This window comes from Natator depressus, chromosome 2 (assembly GCF_965152275.1).
Source record: "Natator depressus isolate rNatDep1 chromosome 2, rNatDep2.hap1, whole genome shotgun sequence".
Taxonomy (NCBI): Eukaryota; Metazoa; Chordata; order Testudines; family Cheloniidae; genus Natator; species Natator depressus.
In genome coordinates, this window is record NC_134235.1 from 260,897,519 (window position 1) to 260,918,797 (window position 21,279).

Below are 21,279 nucleotides of genomic sequence, written 5' to 3' on the forward strand. Positions count from 1 at the left end.
CCACTGGGAGGTTACTATTATTATCCCCGTTTTGCAGATGAGGAAACTAAGCCCGAGAGGTTAAGTGATTTCCCAAGACTACAGAGGGAGACAATATCGAAGCCAGGATTGGAACGCCAGTGTTCCTTGCTCCTAGCCCTGTGCTCAGAGCATACCTGCCTCTCAGTCCACCCCCCTCTCCTACTTTCCTTCTATGCCTTTTCCACCATGTACCTATGTTAAGGGATTACTGAGCCTTCAGGCAATACCAAATGCCGGAAAGGGAAGTCAGCAGAGGGCTGGAATAAAGGAGTCTTGACTGATCTTACACTGGATGCCATCCTGTATTAAGTGAGACTTTTGTGAGAAGGAAAATATATATATATTGTAGCTAGATTGTCAGTGGCAAAGGGCAACAAAAGGTGGAGGATGCTTTCCACAGCTTTCTTCCATAGTTCTACATTTATCTTGGCTTCTACTGCTTGTCAAACTTCTCTGGGAAGCAAAGAATCTTCTTGTGAATTCCCCTCCCCCCCCCCCGCCCCACACAGAAACTGCCCTTGGGCAGAGTGACAAGATGGGGGAGGTCACATCTTTTATTGGACCAACTTCTGTTGAAGAGAGCCAAGCTTTTGTGCCCTGTGTAGCTCAAAAGCTTGTTTTTCTCACCAACAGAAGTCGGCCCAATAAAAGATGCGACTTCACCCACCTTGTCTCTCTTATATCCTGGGACCAACACGGCTACAACACTGCATATACTTGGGCAGAATGACATTTCTTCCACCCCAAAAAGATGACACTTCTCCAGCCAACTAACCAGTTACTCTTCCTACTGAGCCTTTGCACAGTGGTCCAACAAAAGCTAAAGAGGTCTTGGCATTTTCTTTCCATCACCTGTGGTGGAACATGGGGCATCCTGACAGTTCGAGAATCTGGAACACACCGAGTTCTCATGTCAGAGAACAAAATTCTGCTCAGAGGGCACCAAACACACAATGGTTCTAGTCTAGAGCCTCACTCACACTGACGCACTACTCTGTGTACAGGGGACGACAGCAAGGATCAGCACAGAGAACTACATTCACTTAGCAGTAAGGGACCAAGAATGACAACGGGAGGCACATTCAGGCTGTAGCCCAGCTCTGGGGCCAGGTGCTGCACAGCAGAACACACGCAGTCCCGGAACAGCAACGGCCAACGCAGCCAGACCGTGCAGCCTCCTGCTGTTGCGGCCCTGAGTTGATCCACCTGGTTGTTTGAATGTCCTTTGTTTTACAGTATTAAAGCCCCACTGAACTGTGTATCTCACTGTCAACTAAACAGTCCCCAGGCACTGAGCAGCCAGCCATTCCCACCGAGGCCCTGCCTGCACCCCCATGCCACATGCTGGTGTGTGAGAGAGATCAAGTATGGAAGGTGGAACCAAGAGTCATCACAGAAAAGGAACCTCCAAGCTCCTGCAGGAGTCACTTTCCAAAGAGCCTATTAACCTCACCTCTTAGCCTTTCACCGCATCAGCCATTACAGACATCTCAAAGCCAATCCCAGCTTTAACCACAAGCCCAGAAAAAGATTCCTTTTTCCCCCAAAGGTAAGAGTTGTCATGGCCCTAGGACACACATTCCCCTCTAGCCTTGCCGTGGCTACAATGGAGCTGCTCTTGCTAGCAGGGCGGATCCCCATTTCCAGCCCATCACACTCTGCCACGGGGCTGCTCTGCACTGAGACCACAGCAGCAGGTTGCTTTTATGCCCCATCCATCGTGAGTCAAGTCCACTGTAGCCTAAAGCTTCCTGTCAGATGTGCTTACGAAACCCAACCTGACAGCCACCAGGGAAAAGAACGCCAACCCCAGCCCACCTGTCCCCTGGCTGTGCCAAGCCATGCCAGCTTCTTGCAGATACCTGAAACCCAGGGAATTCCTCTGGTTTCTACAAGGGCATCTCAGGCCAGGAACATTTACATTCAAGCCACATTTAATTCAGACTCAACTCACCACTTTTCAAAAGGGAATTTATTTACTACATAGTCCTAGGATCAACCCTAACAAGAATACACATAGATCGCTGGCATTATTCTACATCCTGCCAGTTGAACCCTGCCCAACTGGCATCCCTAATGTCTGGGAAGAGGAGCCTGGCTCATGAGAAGCCTTCCGTTTTACATGGGTCATCTGGAGAAGATGCAGCTGAAAAGAGAGCCTCTGGCTCCTTCAAGCAGTGCAAGTCAACACAGCTCAGAAGCCTTTCCCCACACGGGGGCCGATCCTGCTCCCAGTGGAGTCAGTGGTTGACTGCAATGGAAGCAGCATTGAGCCGTGAGGGGCAGCAGCTCAGGAGTTTTCAATTAGTGGGTCAATGTCCCAAATATTTAAAGGCAGACCAGGACTAATGGGATTTTCAGCTTCTCGACGAGATTTTCCAACCTGCTGCAGAATAGACAGTAATGCTTTCCGCAGCTTTCACTTTCAGGTCTCAGCATAATTCAGCGCTTGCTCCCATCCCTCTACATAGGAAACCAGAACCATACCAATCTCACACACACACACAACTATTCCCAGGCTAGCAATACTTACAGCTATTTCTTTAAAATAAAATAAAAAATTCTTAGTAAAACTGAAGCTGTCCTAACAAAACCAAACTGGTATATCTGGATCTAGTTTAAGTCATTAAAGACAGGCACAATAAATGTTAGAGAGAAGTGGCACAGAAGCACAGAGAGCTCTTAGCGTTCAGCTGAAACCTGTGAGAGTTTGGGACGGTTTGTGCACATTTAGAGATAGGCCTTCGCTCTGCTGCAGACCAATTCATTGGAGAAAAGCAATCAAGAGGGATGAGGAGGAGGTAAAACTTAACTCTTGGCAAAACAAGTTTTTTTCTTTCTTTTTTTGCAATCTCAGAACATAAAGTGCAATGTTGCTACCTGTCTTCCTACCATGGCCCCCGAACTAAACACTCGCCACCCTGTGAAATCGGTAAAAAGGACCATCAGACACATCCTGCCTCAATGGCTTTACTCTTCCCTGTGGTCTCTAGCAGCATGAAGTGAAAAGAACGTGGTATTTCAGCTTCCACCTCTCTGAGTAATTCAGAAGAAAACAAATGAACATTGGCCATATGCATCTGGAGCACATGGCTGGATTTTACAGCACTGGCTGGAGTCTGTTATCAGCTACTCCCGCACAGGTACCTCGCTCGTTAGTGCGCATTTCTCAACTCCTGGGTCTGGAGGGGAGCCCCAAGCCTGACTTCAGATTACCACCAATCCCAGCATCTGGTGTTAAACAGGAATTTAGCTGGGGCTCCACATACCTGCAGACACAGGACTGAAAGATTGTCTTTGGGTGATGTGCACCTACCCTACTGCAGAAATGCGCCAGCCAGTGCAGCCCTGTCAGGTCTCCTATTTCAGAGCAAACTTCCATTATTGCTTTGGGAAGCAAAGTCTGTGCCTTTTCCTGTTAAGGGGATTGACTCTTAAAACCATTTCTCCGGCTCAAATACCCCCTTCCCGCTCAATCCCAATTCACAGATTTAAAGAGATCTCGCTGGTGTTTAGAATTTAGTAACAAAACGTAGGAAGCATCAGAGAAGGGGCAGTGATATATACCGGGAGGGGTACATGCAGGTGGATGGGTCTTTCTTGATGTTCATAGAGATCTGAGCCAGCACCTGCAGAGCCAGAGCGGCTGTCACAGTGCTTCAGGGCATCACAACACAATTCAACCATTTTACTCTGGGAGGATGCTTGACATCAAATAGGTTCTCCTCCCTTACTGAGGTAGCAGGACAGCAAGTGCAACTGGCTATGGGGCCACCTCCTAATCCACCCCACGGGGAGCAACCTTTCAATGGATGGTTTGGCTATTACTGGCTTACTGGATATGGTGCTGCCCCGGCTGCCTCTGGTTGTGCAGCCTCAGCCTTATGTCTCCAGCGTCCATCTCTCCAGAGCAAGGTAAACATTGGAGGAAAGAAAAAAGGTTACGAGAATCTGAACCCCCTCGGGATGGGCCCTCAAAACAAGCATTGAAAGATGTAAACAACTATTTGGAACTTCCAAGCACAGAGGGCAGGAGAATTTGATGAGCCCAGCAGCTTCTCCTGGTCCTAGGGTAGCATGCATGTAGCATGAATTGGAGAGGATAGGTGGTAGTGATGGGGAAGAGGGGAACAGAGGGAGTTTTATGGAGAGAACAGGGTATATATAACAGCCCCTTTCAGGTGCAAATCTGCATTGTTTATTCAATTTTGTATTTAGTGGAAAAAGCACTTACAAGACTAGCAGACCACTTGGATGCAAACTATTACATTTTAATGCCATTTTATTAGAAATCATGCAAACTTTAATATAAAAAATACAAGTGCAATAAGAATCTTTGTGTGTAAATACAGATTCCGGGTTATCGTGTCACTGTCAGCTTCCCAAAGAGAAATATTCCCACAAGCAGAGGAAGCTGTGGGCTCCTCTCCGCCCCCCATACTTCAAATTGACCAGCCCCCTTAGCAGATGTCTGTCGTCAGTTAACTTTGATCCCTGTGTTTTGTTATTCTGCTTTTTGCTTTAAGTTAGTTTGATGACTCAAGAACACCAGATTTTTTATATACATTTTGTTTCTTTAGTGTCATTCGCAACATAAAACAAGGAGCTCAAACCACAATGGTGTGTGATCTCTTGACAAGCCAGGGCTGTACCGCCTTCATATTGTAAGCCTGCCTACTCTGCCCCTCCCAACCCTTCACGGACATTCAGCTCTCCCTCTCTGGCTCCCTGGATGGGAGGCGGCTGTTCACTTCTTCCCCATCCTAGCCTCCCACCAGATTGCATCTAGCCAGGTAATCTGTTGACCCCTACATTTAACATTTGTTAAAAATAATACATATCACACTGGATCCCTTGCATCAGAACACACACCCTGCATTAACCTGCAACATATTGTTTGAAGCAGCTTCCTGACCTGATACCCTGACCCTGGCCTGATACCATGGCAAAGAAAAAAAACTATCAACAAACGGTCTGTGGCTATTCAAGTTAATAAATATACTTTGCGCCTTTTGTTAATCCAACAGAAGCAACTACAAAGGTGCCAGGGCATCCTCTAGGGCTTGGTTATTTACCCCGATAGGAGGTTCTCTAAGCATCCCTTTAGCATCGCTTGTTGCAGTCAATACAAGGCTTGGCTGAACTGTTACAGTAAGAGATTTTTTTTTTTTAGCACATTCTTATGCCTTTCCTTTCAGACATGGCTTAATTACATGAATTTGCTCCATCATTTAAAAATATTTTAAAAAACAACACAAAGAAAAACAACAGTTACAATTGCTGGATATGTCGATAAGAAGCCAGCACTGCAGCAGCGGTTAATGTCTTTATTCCTATGGTTAGGGAAAGAAGGAAAGAGAGAAAAGGAAACTTAGCATGGTCATAGCACAATAAATCATCAACACTTCGTCACAAAAAAAAAATGAAACGGTTAAAGTCAACAGTTAAAACAGCCTAATGTGTGTGTATAATATAGATAATCATTAAATAGGAACAGCAGAAACTGAAGCAGCAGGAGGAAAAGTTAACAAAGAGAAAGATCACAGCTTATCCCCATTAACTCCGGCCTGGCTTGGACCACTCGCAGCACAGCCCCACCACTTCCGCCCAAACGCAGCAACAGAATGAGGCTTGGCGTCCTCCCCAGAACAAGAAGTGGCTTTAAGCACATGTTTAGTCTAGAGCTCTCCAGCTGCCTGTCCCTAAGAAACACGTCATTCAGACTCACACTGATGTCCTCCTAAGAGCAAGAGGATCGGAGTGAGGAGAGGAAAGGATGCCCTTTCCACCCAACACGGGATCACCAGAGCCTGAGACACACTGGGGCAGGCGGAGCCACTGTCACAATGAAATGAACCTCAGATTCCTGGGCTGTATGGGCGAACAACTACATTGCCCTGTTGACAAACAGCACCACTGAAAGGGAAGCTAGCCCTGCTAAAATGCGGTCCCCTTCCCACCTAAGGCCAAGTGCCGGGTTAAGGGATCCAAGCTGAGTTACTCTGGAAAGCACATGGGAGGCGGGGTGGGTGGGGACGAGTCACAAGCCTTGCTGAGAAAGCACCGCAGAAAGGTCTTCTGCATGGGGAGCCGGCTGTTGCAGCGGTGACGAGGAGGCGATGGAGCCCAGGCTCTCGCTGACGGACGTGCTACACCAGGGGGAAGTGCTGCTGGAAAGGTTGGGGGATTTGGAGACGACGATGTCCGCTCCGTGGTCCGTGCGAGCCTTAGCCTTCTCACGGAACATCAATTTGTGGGATTCAATCTGCAGCGACACAAGGGGGTAGGTGAGATGGGGAGAAGGGGAGGAGAGAGGGGGCAGGGGAGCGGAGGATGATACCATAATGTCATCATTAGATGCCTGGAAAATAAAAGGCAATTTTCTTCATTAAAAATAAGGCAAAATATTGACAGAAAAATGTAACTTTAAGCTTAAATCCGTTAGATCAACGTCCACAGGCTGCTCCGCCCCTGCTGCGAGTGCTCGCCCCTCCCCGCCCTGCGGAGCTGAGAAGAGAGGAAGGCACGAGCACTTACTTGTTTCTTGTATCTGAGTGCCGAAGCTCTGAATTTCCCTTTGGTCACCACCACCCACAGCGGGCGCAGTCGGCCCTACTCCATTCTCCCGCATTTCACTGCCTGCCTGGGGCGCTGTCACATCTCCATTCTGAGGGGCCTGAGCCAGCAGCGCTGCCTCTTCACTCCCCTCAGGCTATAATGAAACAATGGGGTTGGGGAGGACAATGACGTGTCAGTAGAAGGATGGGAATGAAATGGAGTGAAAAGAAGAAACTACAGTCAGGGTGCCACAGAGACCCCCCCTCAACACGCACCAAGATGGGGGGTGGTTAGAAATGCAGCAGAGAAGTGCTACAATCAACTCCCTGGTTTCCCAAAAACCCACCTGTATTGAGCAGCTCTTCAATCAGAGCGACATCAGGCAGCGACGTGCTTCAGTAACCCACAACCCCAGCCAGTCTCACAAAACCTCACTGGCCTCCTGCCACATCTCAGCTAGCTAGTCATAGCCGACACTGAATGAGCACTCATATTATTAAACATCTAGTCATTTCCATGGAACACACAGTACATTCACATGGAGTACCAGGCTAGCAGCAAGAAGACTGGAACAAAGTGACACCATCACCCATGAGAAGACTACCAAGCATTACCCTGTAGGATTAAAAGTGAAGGCACTTGTGAAAATAAGTAATCTGAGTATATTGCAATGAGACAGTCTCCTTGATTTGATTGTTTCTGTTGCTTATTTGCTTACTTGCCAGATTAATAATCCACAGTGGATCCCACACCCACAAAGGCAAGTTAGCACAGAAGACCACATCCTTGCCATACTGGCTGAAGCTAGTCTGTGGTCATTTGGTGCAGCTCTTCAAGGGACAGGATTCTGTTCTGTGGCATGTTCTCCTTAACAAGGGTGATCCTATTTGGAATTGCTGATTTCCAGTACACTGCTCTTGGGAAAATGAGCTTACACCGCTAAAATAGAGCTGTGGCTTCTTCAGGGGAACACAGAATTATCTGGAAAGCCCCTCCGCAGATGTGACGAGCAGCACCGGAGGGGGCTGAGAAAAGACGAGACACCATCTGGAAGCAGGCTGTGTTCACAGGAGCAGAGTGAGCACTGCAGACAGAACTCATCTGTACTGTGTATTCTCTGTATCGAGGGGTGCTGTGGATGGTCCTGACTCTAACAATGAATGCACTCCATGATACTTCGGCCACCATCCTGCTCCTGCTCACCATGTTCCTTTGGAGAAAGCCCTTACAAAATGGGTTCCTCAAGCGGCCAAGGGAATGCATTTGGAACAATGATTTTGCCGTTTCCTTTCAGAGGATCTGAGTGGGGGCTGAGAAACCTTATTGACTATAGGTATGGCCATTTCCTACACTGCCTAGTGGGGCTGCAAATCTAGCAATAGCTGGCAATTCCCCACCAGTCTCGTGCAGCTTTGACAGACAGTGCACCCGTCTGACCCCCCTTTCTGGGGTTTAAACCCACATGAACACAACCATAATTTTGGTACCTAGATAATTCTGAAGGAGAACACACAGAAACTTGCAAGGTTCCCACCTCTACACCACTCTTCTGCAAGCAGAGCAAGACCAGCTGTCTTGCACCTAACACCTTGACAGACCACTAGAGGGCAGTTACAGTCAGAAAAGTACCTTTCTCACTCAGATTTGTGCATCTGTGATTTACTGGTTTAAACAAGGTCTGACTCCCGAGAGCCCTGAACAGCCCACAGAGCTATAGATGAACAAGCTGGACAGTCTAGTCTGCCTCACACACTGGCAACAGAGTTAGATCAGATCTGACAGCAGGATCAGTGTTGAGGGAAGAGATACTAGGCACGCTACTTGGGCTCTCGCACACCCAGGCGAATGTCCAGCTCTGACAGGGAAATCCCATTGCAAGCTGGATGTGGAGGTGACAGAGACACGATCTATGGAACCCAGCACCACTGGACAACACTGGCCGTCAGCAAACCGCCCGAGTAGAATTAGTGTCGAGTATAAACAGCTGGAGCAGCCTGGCATAAAGTAGGACAGGGATCAGATTCTAACCCCTACCCTCACATAGCAGCTATGTTTATACCTGCTTGAAACCATTTGCCTGCTAAAGTCGGATCGTCTGGGAGCTAAAATTAAGTTTAAAGGATTCAAAAATGGAGGAAACATCCTACTTGTCCCTCAATTAATATGGTCGGCAGTGTCTCAATTTTAATGGGGTCTATTTGTATCCTTGTGTGTGTGTGAATCCTGCCATATATGCTATTATCCCAGCCCCTCCACAACCTCCCTGACTGCACGCCCTTTGGAACGGGGACTGTTTATGATCTTGTTGGATACAGCACCTACCACAGTGGGCCCCAACCTACATGGCCTCTCGGTGCTCCCACAACAAAAATGTCAATCACGAACAAATAGGATTGAAACAATGGAAAGCGAAAGCATTTGGAAGGGGATGCTTTTCTCCAGTGCTCTCCCCAGTGGCTGAGGTGCTGCTGCCCTTTGTGCTGGAACACCAGATTCCTTCCTTCCCATGCCATAGTGCTTAGAACTAAACCTCTGGTGCCAAAGAATCCACCTGAATGTGTGAACTCCAGCTCCATTCTCGTGTGTACATGGCTTGGTACGTTAGCCTGCACAGTCATAATGAAGAGGTCATCTAAACGGGGGTGATTTCCCACCCCTAAAAGCAGACGCCTCATGGCTGTAGTAAAGCTGAGAGATGCACCAGTGCAGTTTACAGAGCTGTGGCTGAGGGTAGTTTGATTTATTTCATGTCCTTGTGGCAGAGAAGTGCTGTACCAAGACAGCATCCCAACTCTAAAGCAAGAATTCATTCTTACAGTTATCCAGAGAAAGGGTTCAGAGCTGGGTTTAGTATGAGGTTAACCCCACCCATGGAGGATTCTACCAGACAGATAGATTCCTTGATGTAGTAAAATGCCTATTTACAGCCCAGAGCACACTGATCTCAGCAGCTCTGTTTGGGAGAGAGCTTCCAACTAGCCATTCCAGTTGCTCTGATTGGTGCAATAAGGAAGTTACACAAACACTTAGCCAGGACTAGTGAGCTGGTATTCTAATATCACAATGGAGGGAGGAAAAGTCAGACACAAGTCTTTCCTCTCACCCATGCAACAATGGACCTGATTATAGATCTAGCCTAAAAGGTTAAGCCTCTTCTCAGACCCTCTAGAGGGAGGGAGACAAAATTAACCAGGCTATTTCTCAGAGCAGTAGTTCTCACGCTCTGGATCGTGACCCGTTTTATTGGGGTCGCTAGGGCTTGCGTTAGACTCGCTAGGACCCGGGGCTGAAGCTGAAGCCCGAGCCCCATTGCCTGGGGCGGAAACTGAAGCCCAAGGGCTTGAGGCAAGGGCACGGCTCCAGCCCTACATGGGATCGTGTAATAATTTTTGCTGTCAGAAAGGGGTCCCGGTGCAATGAAGTTTGGAACTGCTGCTCTAGAGACATGTGGTGGGACCCATCTAGAACGGACACTGACATGGTTCAGAGCTCTCTCCCATTTAGCCCTTCCTTGTTTTCTGGATTTAATGACAGAGTGGTTATGGAAGTGATGCTGGGAATGAGTAAATGGCCACAGGCTGACTGAAGGGGGCAACTGGGATGCATTAGCAACAAGACAGGGAGCTGAACTGAGCTCAAGAAAAAGAGCAGAATGACACATACCTTCATTGTGCCTCCTGCTGGCACGTGTCCCACATTGTCCAGAGAGCCCACTTTTGCCTGCGCCTTCTCCTTGAAGTTCAGCTTCTGGTTCTCGATTTTGACATCTCCTCCCCCTGGAACAAGAGAGGTGGATGGAATTCATTAGTGGTTTCAGAACAGGGGAGCACTTGGAGCAGAGTCTGACCCAGGATCTCCCTCCTCCTCCTGCTCCAAACCCACCCCCAGAGTTCTGCGTTAAACCAATTACTTTGAAGCGGGTAGGGTGGAACAGTGCATTAAGTGTCTCAGCTTTTCACCAACTGAGGCCTGGGCTCAAATCTGATCATTGTCAAGATGAAAGCTGGTGAACTCCACCTCTGCATACAAAACCACAATACAAGCAAGCATGAGTTCCAGAGTCCAACCCTGGAGATGCCCCTGTGCAGAGAATGCTGCATGTTAGGACGGGTATGTAGGAAGAACTGCACATTACCACCTTCATTATACCAGAGGTGCTTCCAACTTCTCTCCTCCAAAGGAGGACAGTCAATCCACGTTTAAAATGTCAAGGTTATTTCTGATCGCATCCTCTAACTTCCCACTCACATACATGTGCAGACACCTCTCCTTCCATGTCCTTTGACAACCTCATCTCATTATTTATGTGGATGTTTGCAAGAGATCCACGACCTGATCTTGGTGTATGATTTTTTGACTCCCTTTCATTCGCTGCATTCCTCCACTAGTTTATCTAGTTCAAAAAAGAACTAGATAAGTTCATGGATGATAGGTCCATCAATGGCTATTAGCCAGGATGGGCAGGGATGGTCATGTCCGTAGCCTCTGTCTGCCAGAAGCTGGAAATGGGCGACAGGGAATGGATCACTTGATTACCTGTTCTGTTCATTCCCCCTGGGGTATCTGGCACTGGCCACTGTCGGAAGACAGGATACAGGGCTAGATGGACCCTTGGTCTGACCCAGTCTGGCTGTTGTTATGTTCACTTATTTTCCATTCCCTCTTCATCTCCATCAGTTGCAACTGTAAAACTGCATCCACTAATCACTGTTTTCTAGGGCAGGAGGACCTGCGGTCTAGTGGTTAGCATTTGGCACTCTCACTGCCACAGCTTGGGTTTGATTCCCAGTCAGAGAAAAGTGACTTTACATCAAAAAACTTTCAATTATTCTTCACTTGCCATTTAAACAAATCCAGACAGGCTCCCATGACACTGCATGAACAGCTCAGGAGGCCACCGTCTGTCAGCAGTGCAGCCAACAGCACGACCCATAGAAGAAGCAAATCCTCGCTTTACCCTCTTATGTTTGACAGTGCTGCACTCTGCTGGAGGGATGGAAAGAGGCCCAAAGACCTACTTGAGATTTGTGGCAAGTTCTCAATGAACGTGGGAGGGCTGCAACCCCCATCAAGTAACGGGGACGTGCAGTGTAGTGTTCTGCTTCCTCTAACAATTTTATTAGAAAGCTGTTCATATAGTGAAACACTGGCGACAATTTCAGCCCTCCAGGGACATCATTAAATACATAAGCTCCTCAGCATTTTAAAAGAATTTCTGAGCTTTGCATGGGTGAACGGAATCCTTTCTGGCCAATGGATTTTATCCCATCATTTTGGCCACACAGAATTGCTTTAAAATGTGACATAACAGATAATTCTTGCAAGACTATTGTGTTTTAATCAGCCCTGGACAAGAGCAGTTATTGTAATGTAGCGTACAGCTTGTTACTGCAAAGAACTGAATAGACAGAGGCCAAGTTTGTGACACTATGTTCTCCAAGTGGGGGAGAGTTTCTGACGCACTGAACCATGATGTTTTGTGCACAAGGTTGAACTGCTTTCAACCCAAGAGACTTTCAGGCTGGGTCTGGGGATGTCTTTGGAAACAAAGACTAGCTTGTAGTGTTCATTTTCAGGTTTGGTCTGTGAACTCTGTTTTCTTCACACAGGCATGTTTCATTACCAGGGGACTCTTCTGTGTGGATGATTGTCCCTTGCTACTGAAAAAACCAGGAAGACAAAGGCCTGGACCATACTCTTTGGGCTTACTCAAGGGTCGGCTTGATCTGACATGAAGCAAAGTTTAGACAACTGGCCTGCAGCCATAACACCTTGGACTGTGATCCTGTCAACATTTCAGCTAAAGAGCGGGTCTGCTCAATGAGGAGTCCAATGGAAATCTCAGACACTGGAAGAATTGGTGCCTCTGCTGTGTTGTCAGTGGGGAACAAAGGATTCTTGCACATGCATTCTGTAAAGTGATTTAGGATCATTTGAGGATAGGTGTTCTATAAAGTATGGATTGTTACTGTACAAAACACTAAAAGGTCTCCTGCATCTGTTCCGGAGAACTGGAGAGAAACTACTTCACCCTTCTCTAATGCCCTCCCTCTGAGGATCTCATTAAGCCTCAAAACCCTTGAAAGGCAGGTATCTCACCATTTTAGAGTCGGGGAAACTGAGGCAGATGGGTTAAGTGACTTACCTTGTTCTAAGCTTGGCTGTAACAATGACTTGTTATTTGGGGCAAGTCACTGCCACAGCCAAGCTTAGAACAAGGCAAGTCATTGTCACATCCAGGATTAGAATCAGGTCTCCTGATTCCCAGTCCCCTTCTCTAATCAGGAGATCATGCTGCATCCATAAGAAACTAGATACTTCCCTTCAGAATACCATCCATCCACCTCACTTGCTCCAATTGGGATCGCAGGTTCTGCCTGAATGACATGCAATATTCACTAACTGACAAAGTGTGAGGGTGCACACTAAGAGTTTTACCTGGCTTGTGTTTAATATTTGTTTTAGAGCCACACTTTGAGGACACTTTGGAAATGTCAACTTTCTTGCTCTGGATCTGCACCTACAGAGACAGGAAGGAACAACTCAGAACAACGAAACATTTCTTATGAAACTGGAAACCACTGTCCCACCACAAAGAGCAGTTTATATTTAATGAGGTCTTAATCTCCCCTTGCCACACTTTTCCCATTAATCACCTGGCTGGTAGGTGTCAAACAGCATTGCTGATGTAGGTTTCAAGAATTCTTAAGAAAAAGGCAAACATTCATTAGGATTATCAAAAGCCCTGTCCCAGCCAACAAAGGGTGAATATGTGCAAGTAGAAACGTGTACTGAATAAAACAAAACCAGTAGAGATGGATAGTGACCAGAAATGAGTGTCTCATATGCATAGGAATATTAAAGTTTGACCAAAGAGGCCGATTCCACCCCCAAGTTCCCCAGACTGTTTCTACCCAACACCAGCCTTGACTTTTAAACCTGTCCCATGTTGCCTTCAGCCACGTGCCAGGAGAGAAGTTATCTGGATTGGTCTATTTGGAGCAAGGCTATCCTACTGTGGTGCCAAGCATATACTAGAGGCTCCAACTTTCTCTCTACCATCTTCAGCCAACACACCAAGATGTGGATCCACCTGATACTAAGTCTGTTTCTTTAGAGCATGTTGACAGGCATGCGCTGCTACGTATGGGGATAGATTGCATCACCACACCTAGGACTGTGTCTTACTGCTAAGAAAAAAACAGGCTGGATTTGGGGGTTCTCTGAGATAAGCTATGGAAATATATATCTTTTATTTACTGGGTTTTATTTGCTGCAGCAACATCATCACAAGGTTGTTTTCTTGACAAATCTCAAACTACACACATATGGGCCTGAACAATACCTGACTGGGAAACCTCTGGAAAACCAGCAACAGCAGTAGTGTAAGTGATTCAATAGATAGCCCTCTTCTGGGTCAGTAATGAGTCAATGTCCCAGCATGAAGTTAGCATAGGGCTGCTGGTGGAGATGCCCTCTTTTGGAAAAGGTGTAAAGCCAAGGCTGTTGCTACTTTAAGTTATTAAAGATTTCACAGCCTTTTCCCCCAGAATAGGGTTTTAGCCCTGATACCTGGGCTGAATTCTAGCTTCAGTAACTACACTGTGCCTCGTGGAGTTTCAATACCATGTGACTGTCTTCTCTTCCTACCCATAACCTGCTGTGTAGCATTGCTGTGTGCCACTAAACAGTTGACCTATTCCATCCCAGAGGAAGCTGCATTTCAGTGGCAAATGAAGTTATTCTTGCCTGGTTAATTTGTAAAATGCTGCATGGAAGATGTTATATCACCAAGATTTCCCCTGCAAGGAATTCATAACTTTTAGTTACTTTAATAGGACTAACTTGTGCGTGTGGGGACTTGGGGAGATCCTCTTCTCTAGTACCTCGCTGGCTTGGAATATTTAGTATCAGTTTATCCATATAAACAAAATAAAAGTATTTCCTTAGTATTGAGTTCACCTCTTTATAAACTAGAGAGAGAAAGTGAATGAGGTAATATCGTCTATGGGACCAACTTCTGTTAGTAAGACAGACAAGCTTTCACAGAGCTCTTCTTCAGGGCTGGGAGTTTATAAACCATTGCAATTGCCATGCTGAAGCCCATTAAGAGCCTACTGAGAAGCTTCATTGTGTGCACATGTATTTGTAACTTGGCGTGTGTGTGTGTGTGTGCGCGCGTGTGTGTAATTGTGCGGATTCGTTGCCTAAGGTGCTGGATTCGATGCTCTTTTTGTTCACAGAATAGGTACAGTCCACACAGAAGTAATATAAGCTCCCTCTATATTGTCCCATGCCAATGTCTCTCAAACCTGACCTGGAGGAGCCAGTTAGCCCTCTAGGGGTTAGAAGAGAGTTCAGTGGCCATGGTCCATTCAGTCTTTGGTCTTCACAGAGTCTGCCAATAAAGTTGCCAATTAGTGATGATGGCTTTTATGATATGATCATGTGTTTGGTGAGAACTGGACTAAGATTCTGTCGCTTGGCTGTTTGAATGGTAACATCTGGATACATGAACGAGGACCTTGAAGTCATTGTGATTTCTCACAGTCTTTAGGGTTGTGGACAGCTGTTGCTTTTAAGAGTCTCAATTTCCCACTTCCTACTAAGGCTATGTCTACACTACGCAGCTTTTAGCCACTACAGCCGTGTCGCTAACAGGCACGCAGTGTAGCTGCAGTGCACCATCAGGAGAGAGCTCTCCTGCCAACAAAAAACTTCCATCCCCAACAAGCGGCGGTGCCAACAACGTGCTGTTCACACTGTCACTTTTCCTCTACAAAACTTGTGTCTTTCGAGGGCAGGGGTGTGCGTTATTTTTAACACCTCTGAACGACAAAAATTTTGTCATTCAGTTGTCAGTGTAGACAAAGCCTAACTTGAATTATTGAACCTGTCCCTCTAAAGGCCATGTTCTCAGACTCAGGGGCCAAAGTTAAGTGCTGATTTAGTTGCCTGACTTTAGGCACTCTGGGTAGGAAGTGTGACTATTACTTTCCTTTAGTTTTTCACCTCTCTAACCCTCTCTCCTTCCACTCTCCATTAGCTTTCAAACAGGGTGGTAGCCTCGAGACACCAAAGAACCCACATGCTCTTAGAAGAATTCCGAATGATCCCACCCAGACCCTTTGACAACAGGGATAAAATGAATATACAGCTAGTCCTCGGACTTATGACACAATTGGTTCCTGAAAATCGTGTCTTAAGTTGAAAACACCGTAACTCGAATTTCCCATAGGAACACTGTTGGATCAAGCGTCAAAGTCTAAACCAATGTCATTAAGTCGAAACAGGATGTCAATTTATAAATGGCGTACGTGCCGTTCGTTGCAACTGTAATGCTGTAAAGTCGAGGACTGCCTGTACGATGGATTATCCAAATGTCTTACTCTTCGCTAGATTTAAACTTACTGTAGACATTTCATTTCTATTGCTTTGCTTTTGTATTTTTCCTCCTTATTTATAAAAGTATAACTAACACTATTTCCAGGTAAAATCTAATGCTGCGAGCTTTGGGGTCTTTCTGCTAGACCTAATGAAAGCAGTAAAATAGTCTACAGCCTTCGACCTCAACTTCTCAGTATCCTGACAGTCAATCACCACCCTTGCACATAGGAGGCAGGGCAAGCAGGTTCCCCCTACCCACCCCCAATTTTTTCCCCAGAAGGTAATTGAGTGAATTGGCTAGCAAGTTCCAGTCACTTCTACCACAGTAGACCTTTTTGTAAAATGACAACACTAACCCTGAATCGCTAGCTTTTGCTAACCACTCTGCTTGCCCCAAGAATGCCCAACAGCCATTACTGAGGAAAGAGTAGCACTGGAACCATGGACTTTTCAATCATTCCCATCAGCTGTATGGTTAAAAACTTTAGAAACAGGGAGCTTCTATGAGCAGATGCAATGAGAGGACTATCTCATGCTGTCTGACTGGATAGAAAATGCCTTAGAAGCGGACACCTGGTACAGTGCCCAGGAATAGCGGAGGGAATGCAAAACGGACAAAAGGAAATCCAATCATAAGAAGCCAGGTGTGCCAGTCTGGCTCTTCTACTCACATTGGTACTGCCTGGGCTGGGTTTGGGGGCGATGGACGGCTGGGAGCGGCTGCCTGAAGCTGGCTTTTGGGCATTTGGAACCTGAAAATGATAAGCACTTTATTCTCTGTTCTTAAAGTGAACAGCTTAACTAGTGGACTGAGGAGAAGAGATGTAGTGGTGACAGGAAGAGAGACACTGGGAGAACAAAGAGCTGAAAAAGGATACCTCTTTTCCCTAGAGCTGGAAACATCCCCTAGAGGGGATAGAAGAATAGTAAAATGGAGAGAAGAGGACAGTTTTGGTGGTTTATTACATGGGATTTTTAATATAAAGTGAAAAACATTCCCCGCAACCCAAGGTTTTATTCTGTAACATGTCTGTTGATAACAGAGAAGGAAAAAGTACATGAGGCCCAGCCAGAAATATACTATACAAAACACCACTCAACAGAAAAGGAGTGGTTTATAAAATAAAGCCCCTTTGGGTGCATAACAGCTGCTCTTTAGCAGTACAGCTGAAAGAACCCTATGGATGCCAAGCACTGGCAAAGTGAAATGTGAGACAACCCCAGCACAAATATAAAATGTCTTGGCAGTTATAAATCTTGAAGAGAACAAAAGCCTGATTAAATGAAAATTACACCTGTAGCTGTGCTCTTCCTACACCCGGAGAAAAGGTTGTTCTCCACCTGTGAAAAGGATGACTAGCCCTTGATTTAACAAGCTTTTTTTAATAAAACCTACAATGAAGGTCTTCAGGATCCTCTTGCAGTAACTTATGAAAGAATTTGAATGCAAGAGTTGATGCATAACCATGCACAGGCATATTTCTCAAGAAGGTGCTTACAGAGCATGACCTGCCCCACAAGCAATATTCGAGGCAGCATTTACAGCCTCCAAGTCCAGCGAGCGGCAAGTGCTCTAACAGGTGACAATGCACTGAGCCCATGGCCAAGCACTACGTTTGCCTCTAACGGTTGACTATTTGCAGGCCAAGAATGCAGGTTTCCTCCCCACTCCATCCTGGAAGAGAAGCTGAAGGGATTTAACTTTAGCTTTTTTAAACAGCATTGCATTAATAAGTTTTTAATCCCACAACTGCATAGAGCAGGGGTGGCCAACCTGGGGCTCCGGAGCCACATGCGGCTCTTCAGAAGTTAATATGCGGCTCCTTGTCTAGGCACCGACTCCGGGGCTGGAGCGACAAGCGCCAACTTTCCAATGTGCCAGGGGGTGCTCACTGCTCAAGTCCTGGCTCTGCCACAGGCCCTGCCCCCACTCCACCCTTTCCTGCCCCCTCCCCTGAGCCTGCTGTGCCCTTGCTCCTCCCCCCCTTCCCCTCAGAGCTTCCTGCAAGCCACAAAACAGCTGATCGGGAAGGAGGGGGAGGCGCTGATCGGCAGGGCTGCCCGTGGGTGGGAGGCACTGCTAGCGGGGTGGGGAGATGATGGGGGGCTGCTGACGTATCACTGTGGCTCTTTGGCAAATGTACATTGGTAAAGTCTGGCTCCTTCTCAGGCTCAGGTTGGCCACCCCTGGCATGGAGTCAGTGGAATGGAGAAGGGAAAGCCAGGACATCACTATAGGTGACACTCCACTCAGTACAGGGATTCTGAACTTCAACAGCGATAGCTGTCAGTGTGTTGGGCACAGGGACAATGGAAAATTAGCAACAGCAAGAAACAGACTCTTCCACCTGGTCACCCTCCTTATTTAAAACAGTGGCAAAGTTGCTATTGCTACGAGCATCCACACTCTGCATTCCCAGAAACTATCACTACTTAGAAAGTAAACAAACTCTGGCACAGATAGATAGATAGATAGATATTTTTAAAGGTAATGCAGGCTGTGTCCGCTGGGAAACAGGTGACCTGTCAGGTCAACACAGGACGTCTTTAAAGCCTATGTTTTTTTCAGCATCCAGATGGGTATTTGGCATTGCTCCAATCACTCAGCTCTAGGTACCTAGCAAAACTATCTCCATCTGAAATCCACAGTGTGTACTCAAAGTGCATATACAACCATCACAATATTAGCTCGCAACACCTCAGCAAGCTCACCTCCCTATTTCCAGTGAAACCAGTAGCCTTGAATGTTAGAAGTCGCTCTTAAGTTAGTAACTAAACAAAGATTGGAATCTTACATCCCCAGAAGTGTTTCTAAGTCCTTCTCCTGATACAAAATCCTCCCTGCTTTAGATCACTGGGAAATGGATCGAATGCACGGCTGTGAAATGTAACATACGCTCACACATTTAACCTACTACAGCTCAGGAAAAAGTCTACCTACACATCTCCCAGAAATCTTAATTCTGCCGTGCTCATCCGCCTGAAACAGAATATTCTCAAAAGACTACATAAAAAAGCAGAACAAGAAGTTAGTAGAAAGACAGCTTGTCCAGAGTCCATACTTACATTCCCACCTCCAGGGACATGCTTAATATTGTCCTTGGAACCACACTTGGACTGAACATGGCTGTAGTTCGCTTTTTTGGAGACTATCTGGACCTAGAGTGTTACAGAATGGAAAAACAACACAAGGGAAGAGGACTGGTTAGAACTGTCATACGGCAGGCTGGAGTGATGCTGTAACATGGTGGATAAACAAAGAGCTGTGTTAAACTTCAACCCAACTTCAGCATTACATGTGAAAGAACTTGAAAGACAGAGAGAAAAGGAGTGAACAAACAAGGAGAGGCAGAGTACAGCTAAGCAGACAGTGGCAGTGATGACAGCTTAAGTGCTATTGTGGAGGACAACACTGTCTTAGCATATTGTACAGACAAGCAATACAAAAGCGCCTGGCTGCCAAGAAGACTCTGTATGCTAGCTTCCTCAGCGCATGTTCAGCCATGCATTCCAGCAGTGAGAATGAACATGGCTATCTCCATCCCTTCATTCTCACACTTTCACCTCGTTGATCCAAGTCACTGCCTCCGACGACCCACTCACTGGTTAGTCTCTGCAGTTTTAAACTGTTCCAGTTTGCCTGGGAACGACTCAAATCCTAGGCAATGCATCTGAAAACCTCTCAGCAGTATAGCCTAATCCTGAAAGCAGTAACTACATGGAAGGTCATCAAACCACCAATTTAACTTAATTGGCAGCAGGTCTGATGCCAGCCAGATACAGGAGAAACAATGTATCTAACAAACAAACAGTTCCAGACCCATTAAACACACAAAAAAGCCTAAGGCTATGAACCCTCAAAAGTTAAGTGAAAGCTACAACTCTACTCTTTAATAAATAAATAAATAAATAAATAAATAAAAATCAGTTATGACAAGCCCCTGAGTTCAGTCCTAGAGGTTACTTACGGTATAGCATGTTCAGAAACACCCATGGTACAAGAAGATAAATTAAATTCGGGGTGGAAGCTTTACCTCTTACAGTAGTTTGGTTTTGTACATTGAAGTTATCACCTGTAGCTAGAACCACCAACATGGATTTTTCAAAGGATACTTGCCAATTTAGGTAGATTGGATTAAGTGCAACAAGGACCCTCACATTTACCCTGCCATGGAAATTTACCAGTTTGCTGGCTCTAATTCAGAGGAGCAAAACATTTAAGAGCAAGACCAATGCCATCCTATACATATATAAGGTCTACCTGATGGTATCTCAGGAGATAGCACCAGCTCACAAGTTAAACTTTCACTGCCAGCCCTCCTCTTCTCTACTCCTTTCCCCCACATAGCTCAGATCTGGGATAAGACTTCATGACAGAACTTCAGGGTAGGAAGCCAACAACTGGTAACCACCAGCTGTGAGGGGTTAGAGAACAGTATTCTTGAAACTAGGTCCGGAAAGTTACAGGGAGAACATTAAGTCACCAGTTCTCCATACTTTTTTGTTTGAAAGTGCCAGGACCATTGATCCCGCTTCCTAATCCCAAACTGGTAGCATCCATAGAGAAGGGAGGTTTTCCTCACAGAAGACCAGCCCATCTTAGAGTTACAGCCCATCTAAAAGTGAAGGCAGAGCACACCACTGAAGCAATGTGTAAGTCAGGCCTTGAAAAAAACTATATGTGAAGTCAGCAGGAATACTTCCGACTGTATTTTACTGGCAGTGTCACAGGACATACAGGAAAGATGTGGAAAAGGTGCACGTGGGGAAGGGAGGGGAACAGTGACACTGACAAGAGAAAGCATAAAAGCTAAATAGGAGGGAAAGTGACTCAAATGGAAAAAAAGTTTCCCCTTCATCTTTCAGGGATAAAAGACTGAAACAAAACTCACTTTCCCACTGGGCTGCTTTTGTGCACCCTCTTTAGTAGTAGCCATTTTAGAGACTGCATTGGGTTCAGACTTTCGCGCAGCACCGGCTGATTCTGGTTTTTTCTCTACTTTAGCCTAGATGGAGACAAATGGAGGATGATTTTAACCATGAGAATCAAAGGAAATGATGGGAGGAAATGATGGAATTCAAATCAACAACCAAGATAGATTCAGTGGACTGGACAAGCCAGGGAGAACTTTTTATAAATCAACATGTTAAAATGGTGAGACAAGGTGGAATCTCAAATCTAGACCTGGTAAAGCAGAAGGCACGGTCTCACTCAGACAAGCGAATCTCTTGGAAGATCCCTTCATGCATCAGAATTTCAGCGCTTCCTAGTGGGGTAGGTGGCCAAGGCTCTGTGGAAGAATTATGCCCGGC

General features: G+C 46.2%; 1 protein-coding gene across 7 annotated transcripts in view; it reads right to left on the reverse strand.

Annotated features, from left to right (window-relative positions):
* Window positions 1–4,748: 4,748 nt before the first annotated feature.
* The window catches only part of MAP4 (microtubule associated protein 4), a 276,127-nt gene continuing 259,596 nt past the window's right edge, over window positions 4,749–21,279 (reverse strand). For 2 of the 7 annotated variants that reach the window (XM_074946503.1, XM_074946498.1), the window contains 6 exons: window positions 20,859–20,972; window positions 19,033–19,125; window positions 16,638–16,718; window positions 13,018–13,099; window positions 10,243–10,355; window positions 4,749–6,286 (listed from right to left, as the gene is read on the reverse strand). In XM_074946503.1, coding sequence (XP_074802604.1) covers window positions 6,062–6,286; window positions 10,243–10,355; window positions 13,018–13,099; window positions 16,638–16,718; window positions 19,033–19,125; window positions 20,859–20,972 — 708 coding nt within the window. In that variant the 3' untranslated portion in view covers window positions 4,749–6,061. Of the gene's footprint in view, window positions 6,287–6,558; window positions 6,734–10,242; window positions 10,356–13,017; window positions 13,100–16,637; window positions 16,719–19,032; window positions 19,126–20,858; window positions 20,973–21,279 lie in introns of all 7 variants that reach the window. The other 5 variants (XM_074946499.1, XM_074946501.1, XM_074946500.1 and 2 more) reach the window with 5 other exon arrangements.